A 26,608-nucleotide genomic window follows, 5' to 3' on the forward strand; every position below is an offset into this window, starting at 1 on the left:
AATTTTCACCCAATGTCAGTAACAACCCAAGTAATCCACACATAAAAAGAAATCAAAGCAAATAAGTCCATAAATTAAGTTATATGTAATAAACTGAATAGGCACTCAGATGTGACCTTAGGGGGGTTCCATTCACAAGCTGCATGATTATGTTATATTTTTGAGTTAATTATCAAAGTAATATACAGTGCAACCAGAAAGTATTCACAGCATATCACTTTTTCCACATTTTGTTATGTTACAGCCTTATTCCAAAATGGATTAAATTCATTTTTTTCCTCAGAATTCTACACACAACACCCCATAATGACAACGTGAGAAAAGTTTACTTGAGGTTTTTGCAAATTTATTAAAAATAAAAAAATTGAGAAAGCACATGTACATAAGTATTCACAGCCTTTGCCATGAAGCTCCAAATTGAGCTCAGGTGCATCCTGTTTCTCCTGATCATCCTTGAGATGTTTCTGCAGCTTCATTGGAGTCCACCTGTGGTAAATTCAGTTTACTGGACATGATTTGGAAAGGCACACACCTGTCTATATAAGGTCCCACAGTTGACAGTTCACGTCAGAGCACAAACCAAGCATGAAGTCAAAGGAATTGTCTGTAGACCTCCGAGACAGGATTGTCTCAAGGCACAAATCTGGGGAAGGTTACAGAATAATGTCTGCTGCTTTGAAGGTCCCAATGAGCACAGTGGCCTCCATCATCCGTAAGTGGAAGAAGTTCGAAACCACCAGGACTCTTCCTAGAGCTGGCCGGCCATCTAAACTGAGCGATCGGGGGAGAAGGGCCTTAGTCAGGGAGGTGACCAAGAACCCAATGGTCACTCTGTCAGAGCTCCAGAGGTCCTCTGTGGAGAGAGGAGAACCTTCCAGAAGGACAACCATCTCTACAGCAATCCACCAATCAGGCCTGTATGGTAGAGTGGCCAGACGGAAGCCACTCCTTAGTAAAAGGCACATGGCAGCCCGCCTGGAGTTTGCCAAAAGGCACCTGACGGACTCTCAGACCATGAGAAAGAAAATTCTCTGGTCTGATGAGACAAAGATGGAACTCTTTGGTGTGAATGCCAGGCATCTCGTTTGGAGGAAACCAGGCACCGCTCATCACCAGGCCAATACCATCCCTACAGTGAAGCATGGTGGTGGCAGCATCATGCTGTGGGGATATTTTTCAGCGGCAGGGACTGGGAGACTAGTCAGGATAAAAGGAAAAATGACGGCAGCAATGTACAGAGACATCCTGGATGAAAACCTGCTCCACAGTGCTCTGGACTTCAGACTGGGGTGACGGTTCATCTTTCAGCAGGACAACGACCCTAAGCACACAGCCAAGATATCAAAGGAGTGGCTTCAGGACAACTCTGTGAATGTCCTTGAGTGGCCCAGCCAGAGCACAGACTTGAATCCAATTGAACATCTCTGGAGAGATCTTAAAATGGCTGTGCACCGACGCTTCCCATCCAACCTGATGGAGCTTGAGAGGTGATGCAAAGAGGAATGGGCGAAACTGGCCAAGGATAGGTGTGCCAAGCTTGTGGCATCATATTCAACAAGACTTGAGGCTGTAATTGCTGCCAAAGGTGCATCGACAAAGTATTGAGCAAAGGCTGTGAATAGTTATGTACAGTACATGTGATTTCTCAGTTTTTTTGTTTTTAATAAATTTGCAAAAACCTCAAGTAAACTTTTTTCACATTGTCATTATGGGGTGTTGTGTGTAGAATTCTGAGGAAAAAATGAATTTAATCCATTTTAGAATAAGGCTGTAACATAACAAAATGTGGAAAAAGTGATGCGCTGTGAATACTTTCCGGATGCACTGTACATCAAAAAATAAAGAGTAAAACAAGTACATAATTATTACATATTTACTAAATAATACTAAACAAACAATTTAAAATAGAAAATAAAATGAAAAGAAATTTAAACTAGTGGTAAAACTATGGCTATCACATAATAATGGTGGGTTTGTCTTCATAAAATACATTTATTCTTCACAAAATCTTAGGATTTGCTACAATTGCCTGGATAGTTTCTAATTCTTTATACATTTTCTTGGCTTTTCGCCGAATGAGTTTTCTTGTGTCTCTGCAGAGACATTTTATTCATGTACAACTTGTCACATTGATCACAGCCGTATGGCTTCTCTCCGGTGTGAATATTCATGTGCCTTTTAAGATCACTCGAGTCTCTGAATCGCTTACCACATTCTGCACAGCCATATTGCTTTTCTCCAGTATGGATTATCATGTGCTTTCGAAGTGCACATCGTTCTGCTAACTGCTTTCCACATTCAATACAGCAATATGGCTTCACTTTGGCATGGATTTTCACGTGCTTCCGAAGTGCACGATGGTCTTTGAATCGCTTGTCACATTCACTACAGCAATATAATTTCTCTTCCACATGAATTTTCATGTGTCTTTGTACAGAACTTTTATCAATGAATCGCTTGCCGCACTCGGTACAGCTATACGGCTTCTCTCCAGTGTGAGTTCTAACGTGTCGCAGGAGATCATTTGATTCTCTGAAACGCTTGTCGCATATAGTACAGCAATGTGGCTTCTCACCAGTGTGAATTTTCATATGTTTGCGAAGATCACTTGATACTCTGAATCGCTTGACACATTCAGTACAGCCATAAGGTTTCTCACCAGTGTGAATTCTCACATGCTTTCGAAGATCACTGGCTTCTCTGAATCGCTTGTCGCATTCAGTGCAACAATGGGTTTTCTCTCCAGTATGGATTCCTGCATGCATCTTAAGATGATCTTTGTGCACAAACTGTTTACCACATTCTTCACAACCAAACATCCGTGTTTGATTCCGCTGGTGTTTTTCTAAATCAGAGCTACTTTTAAAAAATAAAAAAATTGCTGGACAGGGTGTCAAATTTCCTGAATCGTATTTTAAATGATTTGGAGACTTTTGATGGCATCCATCCCAGACATCTATGCTATAGGTAGAAGAAATGTCTGTACAGTGACCAATTTCAAAGGTATTACGCCCAACTTCTTCATATTTTCTTGAAGCGAATAATACTGAGCTATGTCCTGAAATGAGGTCTCATTTAATGAAGATTCAAAACAGCTATCATCCTCTTGTAAATCTGTAGACGTCAAAGACAAAGAATCAGTTATGTAAGGAAAGGCACATTTACTCATAACAAAGAAAACAAAATGCCATGCAAAGTTAAACAATCGCAAGTAGCTGTTAGAATCTGGGATATCATAATCCCCATTTCTTAGCTTAATCAGCCCCATACATTTTTACACCCAGGTAGTACTAAACATGAAAGATCTGAACCTAAAACTCTATGAACACATCTGAAATATATATTGACTTTCTAGTTTGTGAGAAAATGAAACTTGATGCATAAGTACAATTGTATCATTATGCAGGAGCAGTTCTTTGCTAAGAACTGGGCAGAGGATCATGGGAGTGAGTGCTGTATTCTTTTAGTTGCAGTGCAGGCTTACACTTAAGATGTTGTTATTTAGGTGATTTTTTTGGTTAGGTTTATGCTTTACCGACTTTTAATCATGAAATTCTTCACTGGATTGCTTACAACTTTGCATGAGCATTTTTGCTAAACTTGAAGAGCTTTAACTTTCTATTTATGTCTACTTTTAGGTAGGGGTTATGGTGTATAAAATCTGTATATTTTGGTTTCCATTATATTTTGTTCAAGACAAGACAACAGATGAACTAAGACAAATCAAAGAAGGTTTTGTCACACCTCACTTGTAAAACAGCTGTTTCCAACATTTAAAGGAAGACATTTCTGGTGGTTCAATTACTTTATTACTTGGGAAAGGATGTTGTGCTAACACCTCAGGCTATTGATTACTTTATGGTCTGGGAAAGGGAAACTGAGGCAATATCAAAGAACTTTATTATCTGGGAAAGAGTTTGAGCAAAATTCATCAATCACATTGATAGCCAGCCAATCAGGTGCATGTGTTGTGAAACCAAGGCATGACATTTCATAATAAATATGCCTTGGTTTGGAAAAGAAGCGAGGAGAAGAGGAGGAGGAAGGAGAAGCAGCAAAGAGAAGGAGGAGAAGAAGAGGAACAGACAAAGATGACATTGGTCGTCAGAAAAGCATCATGAACATCCATTGCTAAATCAAACGCCTCCCTGGGACATTCATCCTTGTCATTTCAACTTTTTCGTAAGCTTTTCCTAAAGACTATATATATTCAGACTTTCCTATCAGTACTTATTTTCTATTCTTTGTTCCAGTGGTATTATTATTATTCTTGAAATAAATACCATGCTGCTTTTACCTTTCTATGCTTTGTCTTAATGTCTAGAGTGATTGAATTAATAAGTTAGATTTCTTTGAGCACCTGGTGTAGCCAGATTTTTGCCATTATTTCTGTGCTGCGAGGTTTATAAGGCTGAGAGTGATAGCGCCGCTCGAAAGAAGGGACAGTACGATAAAAAGAAGGCATTCTTGGCTGATAAATGGCCTATAGTCAAGAGTGCGGAGTCTTTGTATGTTTAAATGTATTCTTGTAGACCAAAAGTAATATTTAGGTCTGAGATATCACTAAAACATTGTATGTTGTTCGTGCCGATAATAAGTAAGTCTCTTGAAGTGTTGAGTGACAGACTGATGTGTGATTTAAAGTGCTAAGGGTTAATCAGCGTGTGTGTGTCCTTCATGGGGCACTGTTGTGGTTAGGGTCTGTGTGTGTGTGTGTGTGTTCATTTTAAAGTGCAACAGTAGACCAACCCGATAACGAACCTGACGAGAACATTTACCCTTGAGAAAACAGGTAAAGGGTAAGTAGAGGGAAATACTACGATAATACAGGGGTTCTCTTTGGGACATTTGTGGTCTTAAGCTTTTTCCCCTTCCTGTGGTAAACTCACTCTAATTTGATAGATAAATAAATAAGAGTAAACAAAACGTAGTGCAGGCAATTATTTTCTTACTGGAAAAGCAATGGCTGTCATGCAGTTGTTTGGGATCATACCCAAGTAACTGATACTGTCATTTTCCTGATGACTTGTGATCACAACAAATTGAATTTCAAATGTTCTGATATGGTTCATGAACGTTAAGTGATGCACAAACTACTTGTGCATCTACATGTGAGACGATTACAAAGTGTAATGGTGCTGATAATTTTATTGCTTTGAGTACAGGAATGCAATGGAACATTTCCAATGCACATATGCAATGAGAAGTCAAGCAAAATGACACATTTTATTGCTTAACTGAACAGATTACAATATGCAAGTTTGAGGCAGCTTAGGCACCTTCTTCAGGTAACTCGTAATCAAAGCATACAATGCATATATGTAAACATACAGTATCCTCTTTCACAAACCTCAACATATTTTCAAGATACAGTAATTGTTTTATGATAACAAACCGTAAAATATCATTGCAATTAAATTGATAAAATATATTGAATATTTTTGGAGCATGCCTATCCTTAGTTGGAAGAACTCTAAAATTTTCTACCTAAGATATAATGGAAACACCCTAGTTGCTTGATAAATGATGGTCTTACAAACCGTTTTTTCAAACTAAGGTTCTTACAGTAGTAAACTGCACACCTTGGCACATAATATTACAGATCCATAACAAGACTGGAAAAGGAGTTAGAATGGGTATGTAGGCCCAGCAGTATTTCTATAATTAAGCACCAATATAAAATTTTCCATTCTATTTCCCCACCTGCAGACACACAAACACTGTCCCCTGGTTTTTAAAGTCTAACTGTCCACCTTGGGCTGTTTTATTGTTTATTGTGATACAAAATTCAGCGTAATTGACAGAAACTAAAATTATGTTGTCCCAAGTGGTAGATTCTCCATAAGAAAAATACTGTAAAATTGAGAAAGAAAAAAAAAACAAAACATTGACATTCTTGTGCTTATCATATAGTTGTACTGACAACCAATTTCATGTACTCATTCAGATCTCCTGCTAACATGTAAACAGAAAATGTATTTTAAAAATGTGTCATTCACTGCACAATAAATCATTATTTGTAATCATTTGACACCAACTGCAAATGCATTTTTGCGAGACTATGGACACAAGTTTGTACTCTTGATAAACATTAAAAGTGTAATTCTCTCAGGCTGGTCTCATAATCAAAATGACACATATACTGTGCATGCTGGGTTGAATATCCTTTAAAAACTAGTTTAAGATTGTCACCCAAGTAGAAAGTTTTATTGACAAAGTGACTCTCAAGACACCAGACACCCTCTATTTTAAATACACTATGCTTCCCTTGAAGAATTCTTTAACAATAAAGATACTCCAAAAGATTGGCAGAGAACCTCACCTGGTCCCACAACACCAGCTCTTTAGCCAAGAAAGCCCAGCAGCGGCTCTACTTCCTGCGTAGGAAGAGGAAAGCCCATCTTTCGCCAGCTACTCTAACAACATTCTACAGAGAAACCATAGAGAGCATCCTGAGCAACTGTGTCACTGTCTGGATTGGAAATTGCATGGTCAGGGATCGCAAAGCCCTACAACAGAAATTGAAGACAGCCAAGAAGATCATCGGTGTCTCTCTTCCCTCCATCATGGACATTTACACCACACGCTGCATCTGCAAAGCCATCAGCACTGTGAATGATCCAACACACCCCCCACATTCACTGTTTACACTCCTATCATTGTGGAAAAAGGTACCGAAGCATTCGGGCCCTCGCCTCCAGAATGTGTAACAGTTTCTTGCCCCAAGCAGTCAGACTTATGAACACTCATGGACCGGTCTGATATCTGGTATGTGTGTTCTGTTCTGCAGTGTTGCTCATGTTCACACATTTGACTCACATGCACCTTGTTAGACAGTGCATCCGGAAAGTATTCACAGCGCATCACTTTTTCCACATTTTATGTTACAGCCTTATTCCAAAATGGATTAAATTCATTTTTTTCCTCAGAATTCTACACACAACACCCCATAATGACAACGTGAAAAAAGTTTGAGGTTTTTGCAAATTTATTAAAAATAAAAAAAAAGAAGTAAACTTTTTACACATTGTCATTATGGGGTGTTGTGTGTAGAATTCTGAGGAAAAAAATGAATTTAATCCATTTTGGAATAAGGCTGTAACATAACAAAATGTGGAAAAAGTGATGCACTGTGAATACTTTCCGGATGCACTGTATATTATGTGTCTTTATGTTATGTGTTGTGGATTCTTCGTTGTCCTGTGTTTTATGTAGCACCATGGCCCTGTTTCACTGTATGCTGTACTACTGTATATGGATGAAATGACAATACTCACTCTTGACTTGATTAACAAATCTATATTTCCTAAATGTATGACAATCATTTTTGTTTAAAATTAACTCTGAAAGTATAAAGACATGATCTGTGAAACTAAACACTAACACTCATGAGGCAGAACCTGTGCCAAAAGCCATACTGCCCAAAACAAATGATATATTAAAAATCCCCATTCCAACTTCATCCAGAGGTAGACAACTTTCTCTGCCATTGTGCACTAATGTAGTTTACTAAATTAAACAATAAACACGGCACGGTGGCGCAGTGGGTAGCGCTGCTGCCTCGCAGTTGGGAGACCTGGGGACCTGGGTTCGCTTCCCGGGTCCTCCCTGCGTGGAGTTTGCATGTTCTCCCCGTGTCTGCGTGGGTTTCCTCCGGGCGCTCCTCCCACAGTCCAAAGACATGCAGGTTAGGTGGATTGGCGATTCTAAATTGGCCCTAGTGTGTGCTTGGTGTGTGGGTGTGTCTGTGTGTGTCCTGCGGTGGGTTGGCACCCTGCCTGGGATTGGTTCCTGCCTTGTGCCCTGAGTTGGCTGGGATTGGCTCCAGCAGACCAACGTGACCCTGTGTTCGGATTCAGCGGGTTGGAAAATGGATGGATGGATGGACATAAAAAAACTCCCCTGTATGTTTATAATTGTTTCACGACATAGATTTGTTGATTCAATAAAAATGTATTATTTTACATACTGTATCACTAATTCCAATACCACATCACTGGGAGCTGAAAACTAGCTCGATAGTAAAATACACACCACCACTGGATCAGACATTAGTCGATCACAGAACACGTGCATTCACACAGCTAGAGCAGGTTAATTAAGATGTGGCAGTTAACTTGACTTATATGACAAATTCCACAACAGATTGTGCCGTGTCTGGTTTTAACTCCTTTCATGGTAAACTGAAGGCAATCATTTCTGATGAATAAAAAGTGATTAATGATCTTGGCTACATATTGTACTAAAATGTGCAACCATTTACACATAAGAATGTAAGAAAAGCTTTAACAAGACAGGCCATTCAGCTGCAAACAGCTTATAGATAGCTATAACTGCCAAACTATATTTGTCAGAATGCAAGTTTGAGATTTAAGGGTTCTCCAAGTATTATTAAACATCAAACCTCCTGACCTGATCTCTGAAGGGGTATTTTGCATTGTGGTGAGTGGCTGGGGGTGGTACCCAGCTGGGACACCCAGGAGGACCAGAGGAGGGCTTACACCTCCTCCAGACCATGAGGGGGCGACCGCCCTGGTGGCTTTGGGGACCACGGGAACGGAGCTTAGAAGCTGAACCCTATAGGGGCCCGTGGTCAGCGCCAGGGGGCACCCCAATGCCTGTGTAGCCCTGGCCCTCCGCACTTTCGCCACACCCGGAAGTGCTGGGGGGAAGACGACCAGGGACACCCGGAGTGTTTCCGGGTGCGCAGTCAGTACTTCAGCCCAGCACTTCCAGGCGTGGCGGAAGTGCTGAAGGCCAGGGCTACACCGGCATTGGGGCGCCCCCTGGCGGTGACCACGGACCCCTATAGGGTTGAGCTTCTAAGCTCCGTTCCCGTGGTCCCCAAAGCCACCAGGGCGGTCGCCCCCTCATGGTCTGGAGGAGGCGCAAGCCCTCCTCCAGACCTCCTGGGCGTCCCGGTTGGGTACCACCCCCAGCCACAGCATGTATAAACACTGCTTTTATTTTGAGCATTCCTGTGGCAGTTTTGTTTTTTCTAAAATAATTTGCATGCTGTCAGGTTAGCAGATTTGTAATATATTTTAAAACATTCATCATTATGATGCCACAGTGTGATGACATGCTGCATGTTGACTAGGTTTGCCAGTAAGAATTTCCCTGTATGTGTGACAATACTACTACTAAGTAAGTTATTCCACGAATTGACAACTGTTAGTATTCATAAAAATATTTCAAGGTTTCTATAAAATTTACCCTAATCACTATTTGTATCCCTGTGTTACTACTAGTTTTAATATAACTATGTTATCACAGGTGGTGCAGTGGTAGTGCTGCTGCTTTGCAGTAAGGAGACTGTGGAAGATTGTGGGTTCGCTTCCCGGTTCCTCCCTGTTTGGATAGCGCTTTGAGTACTGAGAAAAGCGCTATATAAATGTAAAGAATTATTATTATTGTAATGAATTATTATTATGTAGCATCCATTCGTAACTTTAAACACATCTGTCATGTAACCTCCTCTGGTAGATTTCAATTTGCTTAAACTGAAAACATTCAGCTCCTTCAATCTTTCCTCACTGCACACACCACATCAATTCTGGATTTAGTCTAGCAGCTCATTTTTTCTAGCAATGTAATGTCCCATGGACACTAAGACCACATATAATATGGCATCAAGCCTCACGAGTGTGTCACAGAGGTTAAGAACCTCCTCTTTCGCTTCTACTACACAACATATGTACATTTTGTAGCTCAGCATTCAATTGGTATTCCAATTTTTGTTAGGTTGTGGATTTCAAACAGTTCGCTATGACTTCCCTAGTGCATTTCAAGTTTTGCACTTGATATTACGTAACTGTATCCTACACTTCTTACATTTACTCACACTAAACTTCATCTTTCACAAATCTGCCTATCTAAGTTATCTGTAATGATTTTGTTGACTTTAGGACAATGCTTTTCAAATACTGTACTGGGGACCCTTCTGCATTTTTGTCCCAACCAGTTTCTTCTCTTAATTGCACTCCTACCTTAATTAAGAAAGTCATTATTTAACAGTTACTATGTTTTCTGCATCAATCCAGAAATTATAAACTGATCATGCTAAATTTTTACTGAATGAAGCAAGTATTTACTGTATATATGTGTTACATGGGTAATAGGTCACTCTTTTTTCTTTGATCTCTTTTCTGTTTATTTAATAAGCATACAAGTTGGTAACATTGAAGTAGCTGCTCTTTTCAGAATCATTTGCACTGGTGTCTGCTCTGCTCATTATTCATTGTCTGCATTTATATATAATTAAGAAAGCAAACTAAACAGAAAAAGCAAATTTAAAAAACAAAGTAAGCCTTTGAAGATTAGAAAAAACAAATATATCTTATGTCCTCCAAGTGTAAATTTGACACTATTGACCTTTTCTAAATACAGAATAAAAGGAAGGGTCAGCTAATTAAACAATGACATCAATGAAACAGGTTGGAATTTGATCTTTGATATGTTTTACTACTTTTAAATAATCGCACCCATTATTATCCTACGATACTAGTTTTCAATCAATCACCTTTTTATACAGTGGATAACCTTTACTAGCTGCGTTTCATTAGCAGCTTCTCTGGTATGTTATCGTCTCAGGGAGCTTGAAGGAGTCAGTGTGATTGAAAGATGGCATCAAAAAGCACAAGTAATCCAAGTCAAAGGGGTGACAGAAAAACATAAGTTGACTATAGAGAAATACGTACTAAAGAGACAAAACAGGCAAAGGTGTTAGGACCCAACTATTTTAGGAAGCGCCTGTTAGCGCCATCTAAGGCTAAGGAAAATGCCAAAAGGCCAGATACAGTAGAGATGAGGACATGGACAGGCTAATGTGTCAGAACATCAGACTTTTAGAGTCCCCTAAATACATTACAAAAGAGGTTTGCTTGACTTCCAAAATAATTCAATACATGGATAAGGTCCTGGCCATACCATCTTCTTAATGTGTATGATGAAGCCATGTGTAATAGCTGACTCATAAATGGACATTATCAGCAAAGACAGCAAGACCACAACCATGCAAAACAAGAATAAACTAGCAGTGCCCACAAGAAAAACAAACAAGGCAGACCTATAGTGACATCACTGTTATAAGGATGAAATCAATTCAGTGGTGCATAAATGATCCCTAAATCAACAGAAAGTTCAAGAACAGGGATTCCAAAACATTAAAAATGTTAAATGAAGGAAATTGTCAAGATCCCAGTTTCATTGCAGTTAATTTTATGATCACTAGTTATAATCCAGTTTGAACTTTCTCAATTTCTTCTATTTAATTTTTGAAATTAATATTGTCCTTCGTGTTGTTTCAGATTCTTATTCCTTTTGATAAATGATCTCATGTTGTTACTAATAACTGCACCCCTATTAAACCACTAAAGCCTGAAGCCGAATGCAGAGCGGTGCATATAAACAGGTTAGATGTTTGAAAAAAAGCTGTGTTCAATAAGCACTAAAAGTCTATGACTAGAATGACACTTTGTTCCACCACAGACCAGGACATACTTTAAGACGTAGTCTAGCAAGAAATAGGAATTCACATTTGAGAATAAATGATGTCACCATTGTACAGTACCCTGCGTCTCAAAAAGCATTCATGAAGATGTTTTGCAGTTTCCTTGGAAATCATGATGTTTTGTTGTGTGATATTAACGTTAAAGCTTCACCAAAAAGATTATATTCAAAGCAGAAGGAAGACAACATAATGCAGGATATGGTTCTAAGCTGCACATAATTGTTACCAGTTTGCAAATTTAAAAATAATACTAATACTCATTTCATCTATGACACCTGTGTGTTCAAACTGTACTATCACTTGTGATTCACACAATTGAGTGCTCATCCACACATGGGGCAATAATCTTTATGTGCGTGCCATCAATCACACCAAATACTCGAGGAAAACCAGTGATTTACATGCTTTCTTAACATTATCTCTCGTAAAGCAGTGGAGAAATGTACAAATGTACATATTACCTCACATATTAAGGGCATTGAAAGTTGGATGTAAAATTTAAAAAATGCCTGGTTGCGACATACTCAAATTATCACTATTGCAAAGCCGCATTTTCTATTGTGGCCAAAACACGTAACATTACCAAAAAGCTTAATTTTGACTTAAAGCGTAGATGGAGTGATCAGGTGACATACAAGATTTATTATGCATATTACTTCATCTCTGTCAAATCTATCGATGTCTAGCGCCTCCAAAACACTTGGCCTTTCCTGGAATGTGTGTTCCAGTCTCTGTCTCAATGGCATCGTGTGATAGTTCCTAGTGAGTTAGGACATCTCATGGGCTCTCCTAAAGCCAGGTCAAGTTAGCAGTAGTTTTCTAAATTATTAAAACTGATAAACTGCTGCTACTTCTACTCCTAAGAACTGGACCATATTTGAAATATTCTGAGATTTTTTTTTGAGCTTGTTAGGACTTTTTCCTACTCTCATTTACTTGATAAATACGGGTACTGATCTTTTTATTACACTAAATTTTAACTTTTCAGGAAGAAATTACACTACATTCATATGGACTGTTTTGCATCCAAAATTTCAACATCTCCCTCTCCCAATTCCTGTCAACTCTTGTCTATAGATTATTAAAACAATGGCAATGATATGCTAAAATCAACAGTTATGATTTTTTATTTTCTGTTTCTGTTCCTTGCCATCATGATCTTACAAATATGTTAGCTGTGGAACAATATTCAGAGTCACTCTGTTCAATTAAAACTAATGAGATTTTCTGTCTGACCAATAAGATTGTAAATATTAACAGTCCTGAGTGACACTAAACTTTTTCACTGTAAAGTTTAGCAAAAATTCACACATTATTATTATTATCATCATTAGATACCTATTACAGAACTCATTTTGGAAGGGTAGATCAGTTGGCATGACAAAATCAGGTAGAAGGCTAATGCTGAGGCTATGCCCCTCATAAACCCAAGTAAAGGCATGGAGACAATAAATCATAGCAGCAGACTGGCAGATCATTTACACATTTCTGAAAATCCCTCCTGTCCAAATAAGGTCATGTAGAATATTATGATTTTCTTCCAAAGTTACTGTATATTACTTATAATTGGACAACACACACAACAATTAATGTGACTTAAAGAGAACAGCGCTTAATTTCAAGCATAATGGAGGCAGTATCAACATGATGGAAATGTCAGTTAAGGACAAAGCAGAAAATTTGTGTCTTGGCCCAACACCCTGAAGCTTTTGTCAGACAGGTGAAATTACTAAAGGAGGTCACTTTCGATACAACAATCTGCAGCACACAACCAACAAAATTAAGGAATGGATCAAGAAAAGGAAGGTCACTAGTTAAATGGCAGGGTCAGAGCAATCCCATGGAAACTTTTTGGGCTTACCTACAGAGTGAAGTGAGCTAAGTTTATACAGAGACCTAGTCAAACATGACTTACTATTGGAGTTAAGGCAAAAAGTCCAGTCCATAACGTTAGCCTTTATAGCAACAGAATCTGATTTTAAGATTTAGACTCCACTGTATAAATGTTTTAGACATGTTTGGCCACTTTTGCTATAGAGGACTGTCCATTGTTCTATCAAATATTCAACTCAAAGAAAGTGGCAAAATTTCTCTTACTAGTCAAATACTTGCAAGTGTCCCACAGATCCATACTCTTGCTTCACCTTCCATAAGATGACCCAGGGTACATTGTTCAAAAGTTGATTCTTATCTTAGGGTTGAACAATGATCTGCATGGAAGAATTACCAGAAGTAAATCTTCCTTAAAAAGTCATGCTTGGAGTATACACAACAATAGCTAGGTAAGTCAGACTAAAGTGAAGTGAACACATGAAACAAAATTGGGACTGTGTGGCTACAACCATAAAACATACTTGGTGAAATGTAAGTGATGTTAAATGTGGTGGTGAATATATTATACTGTGGGTTTACAAACTGTAAATAAACCATAGGGGGAAATAAGGAAGAATGTACCAATATTGATAAACTCTACTGTATGAGCCAATTTCCCAAAGTCAATGAGGAAACTGATGCTGAAAAGAAGTGGGTATTTCAATAAGGCAATAACCCAAAGTATATTGGAAATCAACCATAAAGTACTTACATGATCAAAAGCTTAAAGTTCTTGAATAGCCTCTGCATGCAATTTGATTACAGAAGATCTGTAGAGAAAGCAAAACATGTAAACATGAAAGAAGATTTGAAGTGTACTAAAGAGGACTGGTGATTAAAATAAATAAATAAAGATATCCTTTATCTACTGTTTCTTTTCTTGCTGTATATGTCTAGAAGCTGGGGTTTCTCTCAAAGGATATATTACAAAATGGTAACTAGGTGCACAAACTTTTGCTTGTATCACATTTGCAGTTTTAGTCTTTAAATAATTAAATAGTACTTGTGCATTAAAATGCATATAAATGTGACATTTAAGCTTGTACCCTGCAGGGGTGGGTTTAATATCAGGACTGAAATATTTATTACAATACAGTACAAAAAAAAGTTACTTTGTTTTATTTTGTAATTTTTGGGGTTTTTTTTTTTAAATTATTTTTTTATTTCCCTTTGTGTTGAAATCATGTCCAGCCATTTTGCAACACATGACTATGATGTCACAAGTTAACATAGGGCATGGCCTTATTGTGATCTTATAATGTCACAGTGAACTTTTGACAGAGTGCACTCAGAAAGCATCTGCACTCTATATTTATAAAAGGAAAGACAAACAAAATAAGTAAATGAACGTATTGTGAAATGAGACAATATAACAGTGCCTATAAAAAGTACCCACTTCCTTGCAAGTTTTCAATATGGTCGTCATACAACAGTGAACCTGCTCTTTTGACACTGACCAACAGAAAAAGACTTAAAAGTCCCTGTAATGTTTTTCAGGATCTCTGCAAAGTGGTCTAAACTAATTACAAATATAAAACAAAAAAGAACGGATATTTTTACAGGCACTATGCAACTAAAAGCACAATGATACGCGAGCATAAATAAATGTTTTTATCACAGATGCTCAGATCGATCAGCCGCTGATGTAAATCGGTTGATTTTCACTAAAAAAAGACTATGGCTGATGGAATAATTGGCCAATCACAAAAAACAATCCTGTCAGCCCCTGCTTTTCTAGGCTTTATGTAATAAAGAAAAATAAACTGAGAAAAAAGGAATCAGACTCTTCCCGTTGAAGAAAAGCTACTTTAATGAATTCAGGCCTTATTATTTTGTCCTTTATATTAAAATGGACAGCGAGCTTGTTTTAAGTACAGCAGCTTACATTCTTAATTGAAAAAAAAAAAGATAGACAAAACTGAAATAGTAAACAACAGGATTGTTAGCTTAACAGAAAAAAATGTGTCTTTTACTTACAACTTTTAAAGCATGTTAGTTTTGGGACTACTTGATAAACATCTTATGAACATTTGATACATTTGCGGCTTTTTTTAAAGATATGTACAGTGTTTACTATTTGTTACTGTGTGACATACAGTATACGTTTTGGTAAGAAACAAGTACTGCATTATTAAAATGATAATCCATATTTATAATTACACCTCAATAATTACAAATGTCCAGCTGATACACCTGTATAAACATGGTAAATTAATACTTTTAACAGTAAAAAAGCTGTAGTGCAAGTAATGATTAAAAATCATTAAAATGTATAAGTGCTGGTATATTAGCATTTAAGCAATGTTTAATTGCCAATGCCAATTAAATGACTGTGTGAGTATATGCATACAGTATATTTCTTTCTTACAGAAATGGTGAAACCTACTTTTTTTTTTTTTTTTTTTATAAATAAGCCTTATTTCAGATAGTTACATTATAGAAAACAATCAAACAATTTTACAGCTTGTAATTATGAGAAGCATTTCATTTTCTTGTAAGCCATATGTATTATGGATAAAGATTTTTGTACATATTAGTATGTACTTTAAGGATATTTTACTTATTTTAGTCATTTTTATGATCACTGAACAATAAGCCTATAGAATTTAATTTTGTTAAATGAACAGTTTACACCTGTGTTCTATAGTTTAATTATGAAAATACACCTTTAATATAGGACATTAGGCTTCTATGCATCTGGTTATGCAGGATCTTTTTTAAAAGGATAAAAAGAAGAAAAAAAAAAAGATTGGAATTGGCCAATCAAGTAACGATGATCGGTATCAGCCTTAAAAAACACCTGGGGGGTATTTTTCGTACGTGGATTACTCGTTTAGCCGGATGTAATTGTTGACGATTTGGCCTGATCCTGGATCTGTCAGTTTTTCGAAACTCTTGCTGGATGTGTTGTCATAGCAGCACATCCTAATCCTCAAACCTGCTCGGAGCAGGTTTGTTCTACATAAACAAGGATTAGCTCACACACGTAATCAGTGTCCGTGTATGGAATTCATTCAGTCATGGCTTCGCCGTTCAAAATTGATACTGGTGCGCAAATCATAAGAAGAGAATTTCATATAGAGAGGGGTTTGCGCGATCTGCAAGATCCTTTATTGCTCCCGGAGGAAATTCTTTTTGAAAGATACTGCTTTAGCCAAGGGGGAATATTGTACCGCAAAGATTTATTAGCACCTTATATTCGAAGTCAAACTTGGCGAAGTCGGGCTCTCACAACCACACAGACAGTATGCATTGCTTTGAGGTTTTTTGCAAGCGGCACTTTTTTTATATACTGTAGGCGATGTGGAACATTTATCTAAAAGTGCAGTTTGCCAGGCAATTCGTAAAGTCTGTTTGGCTCTGAAATATTTCCTTCGGGTTTTCATAGTGTTTCCTGGACACCTGTGTGCAGACAAAAGAGGCGTTTCATGCCATTGCAGGTAGGCAACACACAGGCAAAAACACCCACAGTTCCATAAAGAATCTCACAATCAGCCAAACATTCTCATTACCCAGGATTTCCAAATGTGATTGGGGCACATGGGACTGATCAGAGTGGAGTTTGATCAAACATTATTTGGAAAATGTACCTCTCCTCCTGATGAATAATCAGACACAGTGTCTTCATCAAATATTTGACCTTCGTCAATATCTCGTTGGTCAGACACAGGTTCTACGGATAAGACATTCCCTGTAACTGACCCAACAAAAAAAAGAGGGCTATATGGAACCTACCTATGGCACACCTTGATGACAAATATATGCAATGACCATCCTTTACCTGAAATGAAGTGACCACTGCATCCTGCCACTGGTTCTGAGGAGGAGCTTCCCCCTGGAATGCCATCAGAAACAGGGCGATGAGATTTTTGCTGGAGAGCCAATTCTTCTGCAGGGGTTAGGTCTGGACCGCGTGGACCTCCACCTGTTTTTTGCTTGTCTGTCTTCTTATTAGCTTTAAAATTGTTTTTTTTTATATCATATATGATTCTTTATGTCATCAATTCTTTAAATAGTTATATACCAATTTTTACCAGTTTGAAGTATATTCTTATACTTCACTTTAACCTGTTCCCATATTCTCCTTGTGCTCACGTTTGATCTGGAATTATGACATATTAAATAATAATTAATCTGACACATAGGAAATGAAGCGCTGCATTCAGTAAGTACAATGCACACTACTTAGCATTTAATTTGTCTGCCACTTTTTGCCAGCCGTCTTTTCTGGTTTGGGCTGCTTTTGCAGTGTTACCCCTTGTGCATATTAAATCTTGAAATTCTTCATGTCCTTCGAATGAAAGGTGTTGCTCCGCTTGTGTGAAAAAAAATGCGCCCGTTCTTTCGTCATTTTGTTACAGCCTATCAAAGACTTGCTGATCATGTTTTCTAGACTCAATATATATGGGCTTTACAATCAGCGCGGGCGTGCGCATTCATCTTGGATGATTAGATCCAGCTCGACTAATTGAATACACGGCTGCGTTTGTAAAACCGACTTATCCCGGATGAGTTTCACCGGCATTAACTCATCCAAGATGAGGCATCTGATCTCAGATGATTTAAGCGACGTACAGAAAATGCCCCCCAGATCTGAGCATCCCTAGTTTTTATTGCTTATTTCTTTGTTTTTCATTTTTTTTTATTATTTTTTTTTTAGGTCAGTGACACAACACGCAATGTGAAATATGCCTTGAAATTTAAACTGACATTTTCACATGTCAAAGCTGACAGGATGGACTCTGCCGAGTTTGTGTTTTAATGATTGCATTGTTGGTAGAGGAGATACTTGTAATTTTGAGCATACACTTTGCCTGGGAGAGCCATGGCTCATAGGCATATGCAAAGCTACGACTGTGTGCATCTGTGGTGGCCAAAAGTCCAATAAATGTGGTCAGAATTACTGCATGAAGTAGCTGCATCAGATCAAGATGCCCCGAATCCATAATGCTCTCAGGAGTCTGCACCGGACATGTGGCGTCTGCCTATAAATGTAGCACTTAATGGGCAAAGATTTACTCACATTCCATTGATGATGCACCAGTTAAAACACGATACAATACTACAGCCCACCCACTGAGCGCTGACTGGTGAAAATGGCAGTTTTCATTTCCAGACATTTTATGTTGGGTGTGGTGTCATTGAAAACAAAATAAATATACTGAATGAAATAAGCAACAAAAAACAATTCAATAATCAGTTATCTATACTCATATATCACTGTTTATGTACAGACACATTTCACAATGTTAATTTGTATATTTAATTTTGTCAGAAATATCCATCCATATTTGAGCAATTCAGTATTAACTTTGCTTATTTATTTCAATAATTTGCCTTTTTTCTTTTAATTCAGGCTGCCAACTGCTTGGCAAATTTTTGTGTAGAACCCTGTTATTGTAAACTAGTTTTTGCATAAAAAAAAAAAAAAAAGTCTGCCAGTCATTTTAAAAGTATAATTTTGATTGTTTTCTTTCTACGCATATTAAAAGTTCAAAACGGATGCAACACATTTCACTAATAACTCCTGGAAACATGCAGTATGACTAGTGCCGCCCTAAGTTTTCTGCACAACTCTAAATGTATTATAATAAAAAATATTCTACTTTCCCCACAAACAACCTTCTATAAAGTTTATGAATTTTTCAAATCAAGCTGCAACCTCTCCTGATGGCATCAGGTAAAGGACAATTCTGGATGGACAGGATAGCTAAATTCATAATAAGGTGCAAATGTAGAGGAGTCAAAGCTTCTCCCGTACCTGTCTAGGATATGTGGAGAGGGAATGGAACTCTTCATAAACATTCATAAGAACATCAGGAAAATTTGAGGAGAACAGGTCATTCAGCCCAAGAAAGCTTGCCAATCCTATCCTCCAAACAAACATCAAGTCAAGTTTTGAATTTCCCTGACGTCCTGCTCTCCAACACACTACTTGGTAACTTATTCCATGTGCCTTTGGGGTTCTTTGTGTGAAAAAATTTACCCTTAAGTTTCCAACTGTGTCCCTCTGCTCTTGTTAAACTCCTTTGAAAGTAACCATCTCAATCCACCATACTAATTCATTTCATAATTTTAAAATTTCAATCACGTCATCGAATTGTTTTTAAACTGAAAATGGTCAGCTCCTTTAATTTTTCCAGGCCTAATTGATGATCTCTGAACTTCATGTAGTGCAGCTGTAACACGGAGACCAAAACTACACAAAGTACTCCAGGTGTGGCCTCACTAGTGTATTATAAAAGCATGACCTCTCAATTTGTACTTTACACAACATGAGTAATACAAAACCTAACATTTGGTTATCCTTCTTAAAGGAGTCATGGGGAGAACGTGCCAATGCCTCGTCAATCATTGCAATTCTCAAGTAACATGTTCATCGATTGATTTTTGAAGTCTGTTTATCCTATATAGGATCATAGTTCCATGCTAGAAGCTAAACGCTCAGGGCAATAAACATATCTGTTTCAAATGTTCAAACAGCACACCCCCTTTAACACCTATACTAACACACGACGAATTTAGAGTTGCCAGTTAGCCTAACCTGCACACTGGGATGTTTGAGGAAAACATCTCGGATCTTGGGAGAGACCATGGAGAGTAAAGGAAAATTTCATGAGGAGTACTGCTTTCAAATCAGCACAGTGAAAAGTGCCAGTTAGGAGACCCGGGTTCGCTTCCCTGCGTGGAGTTTGAATGTTCTCCCCGTGTCTGTCTGGGTTTCCTCCGGGTACTCCTGTTTCCTCCCACAGTCCAAAGACATGCAGGTTAGGTGCATTTGCGATTCTAAATTGTCCCTGGTGTGTGGGTGTGTGCGCCCGGCGGTGGGCTGGCACCTTGCCCGAGGTTTGTTTCCTGCCTTGTGCCCTGTGTTGGCAGGGAGGATAATGGATGGATGGACATCTGTATGCATAGCCCTATTTGCCCGTTTTGGTTTTTTTTCTTTCTTCAGTAATATTTCAGCAAACCCGGAGCTTGTCAGTTCAAATCCTGGTACTGACACCACTGTGTGACCCTGAGGAAGTCACTTCACCTGCCTGTGCTGCAAAAAACAAAAGTAATGTAACAAATTGTACCTCAGATGTTGCAAGTTGCTGGAATAAAGGCATAAGTCAAATAGATAAATATGTATTATACACATAGGAACTATTAATTTATTTTCAGTTAAGTCATCTGCAGCAAACCTTTATAAATGAGGGTTTCTCCTTTTTGTTTCTTCTTCATTGACGTTTTCTCTTGGAGAGCTTTTTTCATTTCATTGAAAATTAAAGCAGCAGCTGCCAAAATATGTAGCTTTCTTACTAATTTTTCAACATTGTGTAAAATAAATTTATAAAGGAACATAAAAGGTTTAAATACTGGTTATCCTTTTACACTAAAATATTACTAAAGAGATACAAAAAAAGTAAAATGCATATGTTCTTTTTGTTTAAGGAGATTAAATATTACTGAAGGTTTAAATAAAACAGAAATATATATTTTATTTTTACCCTAAGTTCTTGTCAATAAGCCGCGGCTTATCTAAGGAAAAAAGTTGTGAAAATGAAAAAATAGAATATCGGCTTATACATAAGTCCGGCTTATACATCCATCGCGGGGGTTGCGTTCCAGAGCCACCCGCGAAATAAGAATATCCGCGAAGTAGAAACCATATGTTTATATGGTTATTTTTATATTGTCATGCTTGGGTCACAGATTTGCGCAGAAACACAGGAGGTTGTAGAGAGACAGGAACGTTATTCAAACACTGCAAACAAACATTTGTCTCTTTTTCAAAAGTTTAAACTGTGCTCAATGACAAGACAGAGATGACAGTTCAGTCTCACAATTAAAAGAATGCAAACATATCTTCCTCTTCAAAGGAGTGAAGCAAACAAATCAATATGTCTGTTTGGCTTTTAAGTATGCGAAGCACCGCGGCACAAAGCTGTTGAAGGCGGCAGCTCACACCCCCTCCGTCAGGAGCAGACAAAGAGAGAGAGAGGGAGAGTTTGTTTTTCAGTCAAAAATCAATACGTGCCCTTCGAGCTTTTAAGTATGCGAAGCACTGTGCAGCATGTCTTTTCAGGAATCAGCTTTACAAAAGATAGCAACGTGAAGATAATCTTTCAGCATTTTTAGACGAGCGTCCGTATCCTCTAGGTGTGCAAACAGCCCCCCTGCTCAATCCCCATACGTCAGGATCACAGATAGTCAGCGCAAGAGAGAGAGAACAGTAAGCCGGGTAGCTTCTCAGCCATCTGCCAATAGCGTCCCTTGTATGAAATCAACTGGGCAAACCAACTGAGGAAGCATGTACCAGAAATTAAAAGACCCATTGTCCGCAGAAATCCGCGATATATATTTAAATATGCTTACATATAAAATCACAATTTAAATGACCGCTACGCGCTCGTGTTGACTCGGCGACGCCCAGAGCAGAAAGAACGCGCTCCGGCCGCTCCAACCGCGCCATGCGGGGAGTGAGAGAGACGGCAATATCTCACACTCTCTCCCCCCTTAAAGAAATTAAATGGGCGCGAATGAGACCACTGACCTCCCTCCCTTCTATTAGTTATAGGTTATAGTACGTTCGGCTTATCCATGAGTCCGGCTTATCTATGATACGATTTTATTTTAAAAATTCGTATGATTTTTGGTCTCCGGCTAATACATGAGTCCGGCTTATAGACAAGAACTTAGGGTACTTGCTTAACTTGTGGAGGGTGTATCCTGTAGCAAAGCCCTAACTTTTTTTCGTGAAAGCCCGTTTCAGTCAGTAAGTCTTAAAAAAACGTGTAAAGATATTGACAATAAGCTAAGCAAACCCAGGAAGACATGGAATCGTTTAAATCAAGTATCATTACATCTTCCTTTCTTAAAGAGAAGTAAGGCAGTACTTATAAGCTTACATATTTATATATATAGACATACATATACACACACACACATATATATATATATATATATATATATCCGAAGCCGTGCAAGCACACTCTTGAGAATGCAACGTATAGTTGTACAGAAGAAAAGCAATCTTGCCTCAAATGAATGGCAACCGTTTGTAGGTCTATGAACTTAATTTAAACTTTAGGTTTACACAGTGCTTTCTTTCCGAAGTACCTGCACTCATGAATATGTCTGTATGTGTCAGTCAGTCAAATCCACGCGCTTCGCACCGGCGAAGTACCGCTTTTAAATTTTTATTAAGAAGAAAATAAAACCTTTTTAAATTGAGGGAAAATACACTAATAACAGTTTGTTAAGGATCTGTTTTTTTGTGAAGCTGCCTTTACTCGAGTGATCACTTCGACCTGACTTGGTGGCCAACTATAAGCGTTACCTGGTAGGTAACCACCCATACAATCAGATTGTGAATCAGACTACGAATGCCATGAATGTAATTACACACTCACTGCACTTGCTTACGGTAATCGAACCTCGGACGTCAGTGCTAGAGGGGCTGAGCAGCAGTGAAGTATTGCTTTTAAATTTTAATTAAGAACAAAAGAAAACCTCAGAGGTTCGATTCCCGTAAGGGAGTGAAGTGAGTTGCCGGTTACCTACCAGGTAACGCTTATGGTTGGACAGCAAGTGACGTAACATCAGCCACGGTGCCTTCAGTTGTGAGAAGCAGGTCATAGAATGATTGAAAATAGTTTTGCATTTACCTTTTTAGTAAAAGGCGAGCTTTTAAGCCTGAGAAATCACCCCGTAAATGCACACGTTTAATTGCACGTGTTAATATGTATGCTTACACAGTATTAAAAGACACTCAAAAATTAACGTCATTTACCTTCGTTCCCGTGTTTGACTCGTGCTGTAAATCTCTTCCTTGTTTTTAGTTCACGTGATTATGTAGGAGGCGTGATGACGCAATACGTGACTCCGCCTCCTCCATTAGAGTATATGGACAAAAAACATGTTCCAGTTATGACCATTACGCGTAGAATTTCGAAATGAAACCTGCCTAACTTTTGTAAGTAAGCTGTAAGGAATGAGCCTGCCAAATTTCAGCCTTCCACGTACACGGGAAGTTCGAGAATTAGTGATGAGTCAGTCAGTCAGTCAGTCAGTCAGTGAGTGAGGGCTTTGCCTTTTATTAATATGTATAGATCAATTCTCTGCAGCGCAGCAGGGTGGCCGTGCGGTGCATGCGTATGGGCGCCGCTCTCATTCCCTACCACCTTCGCTAATCATTCTTGAGGCAGATTGAAGACTTAAGTGCCAGATTAAGTGAAAAATTAAAGAAAACGTACTAAGTAATTGCAACACAAAAACTAACTTAATCAGATTTAACGCGAAAAGATGCCAACGAAAGGAGAAGCAGCGGACCGCTAGGGTGGAGTAAAGAAGAGCTGCTCAGGAAGCAGCATGCACATCAACCTCTGAGCAAACAAATGCTAAACATACAGAGAAAGAGTATGAAAACTAGTGATCAAGTGTATTCACTGTACGTTATCGTGCAGTGCGCCGTTACTGGTTCACAATATTTAGCCAAACCAAGAACACTCCCTGGGAGGTAGGCCTATCACTGCCAAAGTCTACAATCAAGAGAAGACTTCACGAAAGTAAACACAGAGGCTTTACCACAGCGTGCAAACCACTGGTGAACCTCAAGCATAGGAAGGGCAGATTAGACTTTGTCAGAAAATATTAAAAAAAAAAAAAAAAGTCCAGTTTTGGAACAGTTTTCATTGGACAAATGAAATTGAGATAAATATGTACCAGAATCACGGATAGAAAAGAATGTGGAAAAGAAAAGGAACTGCTCATGATCTGTAGCATACCACATCATCTGTGAAACATGGTGGAGACAGTGTTGTGACATGATCATGCATGGGTGCCAATGGAGGTCGGTCACTGGCGTTTATTGATGATAGGACAACAGACAAAAGCTGCAGGATTAATTCTGAAGTGCACAGGGCTATACTGTCTTCTCAGATTCAGACAAATGCTGCAAAAATCGATAGGATGACACTTTGTAACAGTACAGATGGACAATGAGCTAAAACATACTGTGACAGCAAACCGAATGCTTTTCAAGACAAAGAAGTGGAATATTCTTCAATAGCCAAATCTATCAACTGATCTCATCCCAATTGGATATGCACTTCACTTGCTGAAGACAAAACTGAAGGCAGAAAGTCCAATGAACAAGCAGCACCGAGACAACATCACTAGGGTGGAAACCCAGCACTCGGTGAAGACCATGGGCTCAGACTTCAGGCAGTCATTGACTGGAAAGGATTTTCAACCAAGTATTGAAAATGATTGTTATATTCATAATTATTTGAGTTTGTCCAAATACCTTTTACCCCTGGAAATGGGGGGGAGGTGGGGGGCAAGGGGAGACACGCATATATATAAAAAATGACTGTCTTTCCTAAATGGCTCATACAATGTTTTTGTTAAAAGACTTCAAGTGAAACTACAAGTCTCTACGCTTCAATGACATCTTGACTGCTTAATTTCAACTCTACTGTGGTGGCACACAGGGCCAAATGTATGAAATCTGTATCAATGTCCAAATACTTATGGACCTAACTGTATACATACACATATTTATATGTGAATGCGTAACGTATTTTAAAGCATGCCCATTATCACTCAGTAATTAAAATACACACTCCAACATGCAACTATTTTTTGGCGATGACTTTTGATACGGAGCGCATTCATAATTATTCTTTCGCACCCAAACGGCAATTAAATGACTGTGTAATACGCGTAAAGGAAACGCAACCCGAACCGCAAAACCTCCATTCCACTGCCAGTACAGAGATCGGGGCCGTCACTGAGTGCCAGCCTCAATTCGAGCACAAGTCGAACGCATCAAATCCGAGGACTGCAGAACGGGAGCGCCGACGGCTGTTTGTCATGTTCCTCCCACAGAAATATACTTTTAAGTAGCCAGGCTTTTATGAAATTGACAATGTGACGCGGAGTACGGACAACTCGGCCTTTGCTTTTGTCTAAAAACCACCCTTGCAGTCCGCGGGCTGTGCAGATTAACCGACCCGCACACCCATCCCGAGTTCCTACTGACCAGACTCCGCAATAACATACCTGCGCATCTTTAAATGACAAAAGTGACGTCGCAACATCTTAAATAGCCGATGTGTTCAGCGACAGACTGCAGTCTTTTGTTATCGAGGCGTGGTCACTAATACTCTCCGGGCACAGAGTGATGTTGAAGAGCAGACTGTGACCTGACGACAACAGACATGTGCACGCGCTAAAGATACTGCATCAACAGTATTAGCCAAAGCAAAACAAAATCCACATTCCAATCGATTTAACCTCAAGCTCAAACAACAATATTGAACACTCACCTTTCCAAACAAAACTTCGCGCCTGGATCTTCAGGCGAGCTTTTCCGTTTCCGTTGTCCTCTTCCCATCTTTTTGTGTGTACGTCATTGCCACCTACTGGACTGGAGTGTCATATACTCGAGTGCTCGCAGTCCAACGTCATTTTTCAAGGAAACGTCCTAAGTGAGGATTCAACAATTCAGTTGTACTTATTTTTTTTTTTGGTCAGTGGTGAGAGTGAATGGATACATTTGTGCCACTGTGCTTTAAAGTCACCTTAGCTACAGAAATTACTTCACTCACTCATTCATTTTTTACATCCATCTTCCAAATCCGTATTATCCTGAGTAGACTCGCTGGGAAGTTGGAAAATATCCACGCAATCATCCGACACAAAGTAGGAATAATTCCTGGAAAAGTTCTCAGCACACTCTTAAAAATAAAGGTGCCAGAGTGGATCTTCAGAGTGATGCCATATGGGAACCACATGAAGGTTCTATATATTTATTACTAGCAAAATACCCGCGCTTCGCCTCGGCAAAGTACTGCTTTAAAATTTTTATTAAGAAGAAAAGTAAACCATTTTAAACTGAGGGAAAATATACCAATAATTATTTGTTAAGGATCTCTTTGTATACCACATTGTCAGTTTGGCGCTCCGGTTGTAATATGACCAAGCTGTGCGCTGAGCTTACTCTTGAGCATGCAACATATAGTTGGCCATGTGAAAAGCAATCTTGCCTCAAATCAATGCCAACCTCTTGTAGGGTCTGTCCCTGAGACTTATTAATTGTCATTGTGAATCAGAGCCTTACTGGAAATTGGAGGCATTTGAATTGAAATGGGTTTCATCGATAACTTCACATCCAGCTTTTGAGAGTTTAAACATTCATAAACATCAAAGTGTCCACTACTCAAATCGTTACCTGTG

At 38.6% G+C, this 26,608-nt stretch overlaps 2 protein-coding genes across 3 annotated transcripts in view; both read right to left on the reverse strand.

The window, feature by feature from the left end:
- Positions 1-26,608, reverse strand: part of LOC114665934 (NACHT, LRR and PYD domains-containing protein 3-like) — a 578,897-nt gene that overhangs the window by 396,718 nt on the left and 155,571 nt on the right. The gene's annotated exons all lie outside the window — the stretch shown is intronic.
- Positions 1,864-25,751, reverse strand: LOC114666778 (gastrula zinc finger protein XlCGF49.1-like). Of its 2 annotated transcripts, XM_028821768.2 has the most exons (3): positions 25,699-25,736; positions 14,097-14,154; positions 1,864-3,114 (listed from the first exon to the last, which is right to left on the reverse strand). In XM_028821768.2, exon 3 carries the CDS (start codon positions 2,817-2,819, stop codon positions 2,049-2,051), a length of 771 nt encoding a protein of 256 aa, XP_028677601.1. In that variant the 5' UTR covers positions 2,820-3,114; positions 14,097-14,154; positions 25,699-25,736; the 3' UTR covers positions 1,864-2,048. The 2 variants fall into 2 exon arrangements, with proteins under 2 accessions (XP_028677601.1, XP_028677610.1); XM_028821777.2 differs by lacking the exon at positions 14,097-14,154 and having other exon boundaries at positions 25,699-25,751.

Source organism: Erpetoichthys calabaricus, chromosome 1 (genome assembly GCF_900747795.2).
Source record: "Erpetoichthys calabaricus chromosome 1, fErpCal1.3, whole genome shotgun sequence".
In the NCBI taxonomy this organism is placed as follows: domain Eukaryota; kingdom Metazoa; phylum Chordata; class Cladistia; order Polypteriformes; family Polypteridae; genus Erpetoichthys; species Erpetoichthys calabaricus.